Raw genomic sequence first — 6,209 nt, 5'->3', positions numbered from 1 at the left:
TGTTCTGTCTGAGAGTCACAAGAAATCCAGACTGACAAAACGTAAAGAAATAGGTTATGATGTCTTCTAAGAACTGTCTCTCGTTCGCGTACTTAATGTGTCAAATTATTTTCATTGTCTATAAAATTCTATTGCATATATTTCTAGACTTTTGTCCTGAGAGTCAGAAGACAACAGTTGGATATTGGTTAAACCTTCACAAATATTTTATCATGATGTCTTTAAATGGTAAGTTTTTGTTTACGTGATTAATGGGGGGAATTATTTCAGTTATCCATAAGATTATCAAGTAGTTCATGTATAAATTAATTTTAATGATAAAAAAAATTAATACAAAATTAAAAGGAAATGGTAAAATACACTGCTTTTATAAACTATTTATTATATTAATGATTTTTAGTAAGTACGAAATACCTAACTGAAGAAATATAATGACAAATAATAATTTATGAAAAAATATATTTGTCAAATATCACCACAAATCGGAGAGATTTCTCTCTCTCTCTCTCTCTCTCTCTCTCCTACGATTCTGTACCCATATGGAAACGAAGAGAACCATATAGACGGATTGCCGAGCACTGAACCAGGGAATATGCAAATGCAATTCGCCACGCATTCCTCTCATGGGATTGGGTAGATTCCACTCTCCACAGTGGGGATATTCCAAGGAGAACACTCAAGGTTCTTGTAGGAATGACCTGAAGATTGTCAGTTTGCATAGAATCCACAAGGCTTCGTTGATTCTGTGGATTCATGCTTCAGTGGTTTGGGGAAACGCTCACAGAATATTCACAGAGTTTCCTTGTTAAGACCAATCAGGTTTTATTGCGCTAATTCTCATAGGAGAAATTATCCGGTAATTAGGTTAATGTCAATGTTTTGCTGAAGGCAAAATTAATGACAGAATCTACGAAAAAACAGCAGCTAGTCCTCAGATACTTAGATAATGATAAGGAACAAAATAATGCATATAAACATACATACTTGTGTTCAGGCACACATGCAGACACAGACTCATACACAAATATATTCTCGCACGAATCTATGCACTATCATCGCACTCGCTTTTTCGACATTCCTCTGCTATTTTCTATTGAAAAAATGCGTCAAGTTCTCCCTTTTTGTATTAGTGGTCTCATCACGACAACTGTTTCGCCAATCCAGTTCGTTATTCAGTGATACAGTCGCATATTGTGACTTTTATTGAAAGGTTTCTTATAATAAATTCTCCCTAATGCACAAGGTTGAACTTATAGTTTTGCATATAAGTAATCACCTCCATTCTAAGTGCAAATGTAATTAAAAGTTAGTGTATAACCAAAGATTCGTAAAGGTTTGGCTGTAAGCAATTATTTGACACACTGCAAGCCACTGAATGCAAAGCGTTACTTATTAACACTAGTTAACAACCGACATAATTTGGCAGCAATTAATTTCCGCGATAAACACGGGAAATCTGCTTCCTCCCTTTGACCATTTGCACTTGATGTTCTCCTCACTGCTTGCTCCTCAGGTGGAATTAGAGGAGGATTAGCATTAGACCAGTGGTTCTTAACCTTTTTACTACCACGCCCCCTCTAGGAACAGCTCTTTCCCTCCACGCCCCCCTTGCATCTATAGACAAATTTCACTCCCACATTTAAAAAGAAAATGAATAAAAATGGCTTTTTAGTCAATTTACTAGGCATGAATTACATTAGTGAGATATTTGACACTGCTCTAAGCTACCAGATCTTGAATACATGGTCGAATGCTTGAGAGTGCACAACGTAAGTCCCGTTCAACGTTCAGGCGGTTTCCGTACTTGGTTTTGATAGCAACGAGCGTGGAAAATGCAGTTTCACATAGATATGTGGATCCAAACATTGTTAGAATCCGAAGAGCCTGATGTGAGATCAGAGGGTAAACAGGAAGGTATTTGCCCCAGAACGTCTCCAAATCCATATCTTTGAAGTCCTCTTTAGCTGTAGAGTTGAACTTCAATTCTAGGAACTCTTCTTGGACTTCATCAGCAACATCAGCTACTTCACGTTGAAATGGGTTCCTGATGAATTTCCAGGCTTCACGCTTGTCATCTATATCTCGGAAGTATCTGATGAATTCTGCTTTCAAGTCAAAGACGAGGTTACTGTTAGCGAGACCAGAATCCAAGTTCCTGAAACTGGCTGCATTTCCCTGCTGAATTTGATATTTCCAGAGGTAGAGTTTGGCCATGAAGGCTCGAATGGTGTCATGGTGCGTGATCATGTTGATGCTTTTCCCTTGTAGTTTAAGGTTCACAGCATTCAATGCTTCAAAAATGTCCACCAGGTAAGCTAGAGTTATCTGAAAGCCTTCAGATTGGAAATTGTCATGAAAGTCTGCCTTCTGCTATGAATCTAAAAATATTGCTACTTCTTCTCGTAGCTCATAAAGCCGTCCAAGCATGTTCCCTTTTGATAGCCATCGGACGTTCGTGTGAAAAAGCAAGGCTTATATGTTCGGATTCCATGCTCTTGTCATAAAAATAACCCATAAATGGAAAAAAATTCTTCTTTTCAGCTGAGCCTCGTGCCCCCCCTGGAAATCACTGACGCCCCCCTAGGGGGGCGCGCCCCCCAGGTTAAGAACCACTGCATTAGACAGACAGCTCGATTTGGTCTCAAGTGAAGCCGCTCTGGGATTCGTGGTTTGGGAAATGAATAAGCAAGGATCATGAGAGAGAGAGAGAGAGAGAGAGAGAGAGAGAGAGAGAGAGAGAGAGAGAGAGAGAGGCCTTGGGTATATTGAAGAGACTATATTATATATATATATATATAATATATATATATATATATATATATAATATATATATATATTATATATATATATAGTATGTATATATATATATATATATATATATATATATATATATATATATAATATATATATATATATATATGTGTGTGTGTGTATATATATATATATATATATATATATATATATATATATATGTAGTATATATATATATATATATATATATATATATAGTATATATATATATATGTATGTCCCTATATATATATATATATATATATATATATATATATATATATATATATGTATATGTATATATAGTCTCTTCAATAAACCTAAGACTCTCTCTCTCTCTCTCTCTCTCTCTCTCTCTCTCTCTCTCTCTCTCTCTCTCCCCTGGGTACGAAAATTCAGGCTATTCTAATTTATTTTTTTGTTTACGTAACACGAAACGCCCAGTCAGTCCCTCATAAAAGTCTTCATGGCCTCTTCTGCAAACCTCCAAAACTGGAGAGTCTGAGGAAGTGGTTTTAATCTTTAAGCTTGATTTACCCGGAGGCTTATTCGTACAAATTTTGAAAAATAAAAAATGAAACGAAATTTCTCTCAGATTAACGAGCGTAAATTGTGTAACTTTTCATTAGTGCTAAAATAAAAAATAAAATTAAAAATGAAATATTTTCCATGCCTGTGGTTTCAAGTTTATTAACCTCTGAGTGTGTGTTTGTGTAAATAAATGAAGAAATAATAATAGTCATTGGTTTATTAGCATGAAATAAAATGAATGGTTACCATTAAATAATCTGATAATTCTCTTGACTTTACCAATTATCGATTCAAGTTAATAAAAATAATCTATTTCTCTATTAACCTGTGATACGCTCACGTAACCTAATGCAGAACAAGGTTACATTACATTCAACACTCACATACACACACACACACACCTATACACACATTGACATATTACACAAGTTCTTTGATTGGCTCAGGGGAAAGAAAAAACTGAAATCTGAGACATTCAAAATGTAGGCCTATAACCTTAAGCACATTGCTCATATCAGAGGCCACAGATCCTTCACAGGACTCTTGCAAAGTTCACCCAAACATCAAATCTCTTTTTGCTCGATAAAAGCGAAACAGAAACTCGACACCTGTGATTGAAGCGTTTGCACACAGACGAACTTTCACGGAATTCGGCGATACGTCTGAAAATTCTTCTAATCCTTGTTTAGTTGCCTCAAACTTCCTTTTAGGCGAATGGAAGCTCATTTTATTAGTAAACACTCATCGTGTCTGAGACGATTTACTTATAAAGAAAGAAAAAAACTGAGACAGGGAAGTTTAAACAAACATAGTGTTCATCTAAGAAACTGGTTTCCGCTGCGTCTAGTTGGAGAGGTTGTAGCATTTCATTCTTGATAGAACACATACGTTTTCCATGTGATATGGGGTTTTACTTGTCCTGAAGGGGAACACTTCTGATGTATTTGATTTCAGTCGTACTCCAACCCCTCCCCCAACTGTGCGTTTTTTTTAATGTTGTTTGAATCAGGGACCGGTAAAATAAAAATAAAAAATAAAAAAACAGGGAGAAGGGGCCTCTTTTCTGAAGCTTCAACATCAGCCTACTTTGGAGGCTCCTCAACTGGGCCTCATCCTTAGACTTAACCTAATGGGAGTTGGAGAGGTTGGACAGCGAGATGAAGGGATCCACAAAATAAAGGAGATGAAGTCCCAGTATCTAAAGGAGGAGCTGGGAGATAAAAATCCCAGTTACCCAAAGAAGTAATAGTTAGAGGCGTTGGACAGCAAGGCTAAAGAAAGGAACAGGGAATGGAGGTCAAGTAAAAGGCTAAAAAGTGGGCGCAGCAGCTAGGGGCCGAAGAGACGCTAAAAACATCCCATAGCTATACCTACAGTGCCCCACGTGAGCTGCACTGACGGCACTAAAGCTCTCTTAGGCCTATAAGCACACAAACTCCTGTACAGAAGTCTGAAATAAAACAACTTTTTAAGCCACTGAGGTTTTTAGCTCTGAAAGATTCCGCTGCTTTTGTTTTCTTTCTTTCTTTCTTTATTATTCATTTAATTTTGTTTACTAAAACCTTTTTATCTTTCCCAGAAAAGGTTTTTGTTTTTTTGAGAAGAAGAAAATATACCTCATCTTTCTTCTTGTGTCGAATCCGTCTTCTTAAGGACAGTAAATCTTGCCAATTCTTTTCCACTTTCGAACAGCATCTTTTCACAGCATTTTCTAACAGCAGACGATGTGTGCCAATATATATTATTAGATATATATATATATATATATATATATATCTATATATATATATTTATATATATATATATATATATATATATATAACATATATATAAATATATTATTATATATATATATATACTATACATATATAAACATATATATATATATATATATATATAGATAATATATATATATATAATATATATATAATATATACTATATATATATATATATATACATAGATATTATAATAATATATATTATTATTATATATATACATATATAGTATATATATATATATATATATATATAAATATATATATATATTAGATTATACAATATATATATTATATATATGTTATTAATAGTATATATTGTATATTTTATAATATATAAAATATAATATATATTATATATATTATATATATATATATTTATATATCATATACTATATATATATATATATATATAGTATATATATATTATTATACACACACACATATACATATATATATATATATATATATATATATATATATATATATATATACATATATATATATATATATATATATATATATATATATATTATATATATATATATAACGAGGGCCAAAATGACGCTTGCTTAAATAATTGTGTAGAACTCCTAACTGGGAAACATAACCTACCTTCCATTGTTGGGTCACCTTTGAAGCTAGCTGTAAATCAAATATCAAACTCTAGGCAAATTCAAATTCCCGCTATTACAAAAATATCGTTTTTATTTCCCAAAATAACTAACATGAATATGGAATAAAATGAGTTAAGATTATCTAAAAAGGAACGTTAAATTATCATATTCTTCCCAAAATCATATTTAAGTAAGTACCCCCTCTTATCTGTCTCTGTCCAAAAATTCATAGTGCATCAAAAGCCAATACAAGTATAGAGAAATCCCATTTTTCTATATGGTGACTTTGAATCCACCTGGAAATTATGATATAATTATCAAACAATGAAATGTTAAAGTTCGTCAATAATTGAGTGCTGCATCGCACTCCTCTTTCTCTAGAACTGAAATCAATGTCACTACATAAAGATATGTAAATTTTTTCAAAGGCTTTCACTTTTACCTTTTTCGCCGGAACTTCAAGCGCCTTCTCCTACAGATGACAGTTTGTCATCT

At 33.2% G+C, this 6,209-nt stretch overlaps 1 protein-coding gene across 1 annotated transcript; it reads right to left on the bottom strand.

Moving 5' to 3' along the window:
• Nucleotides 1-1,719: 1,719 nt before the first annotated feature.
• On the bottom strand, nucleotides 1,720-2,247 carry LOC135208110 (zinc finger BED domain-containing protein 5-like). The gene has a single exon (XM_064240258.1). It carries the CDS (start codon nucleotides 2,245-2,247, stop codon nucleotides 1,720-1,722), a length of 528 nt encoding a protein of 175 aa, XP_064096328.1.
• Between the last annotated feature and the right edge of the window lie 3,962 nt (nucleotides 2,248-6,209).

The sequence above is a fragment of the Macrobrachium nipponense genome, chromosome 34, assembly GCF_015104395.2.
Source record: "Macrobrachium nipponense isolate FS-2020 chromosome 34, ASM1510439v2, whole genome shotgun sequence".
In the NCBI taxonomy this organism is placed as follows: domain Eukaryota; kingdom Metazoa; phylum Arthropoda; class Malacostraca; order Decapoda; family Palaemonidae; genus Macrobrachium; species Macrobrachium nipponense.
Note: the sequence above shows the minus strand (reverse complement) of the source record. Positions and strands in the feature narration are given on the sequence as shown.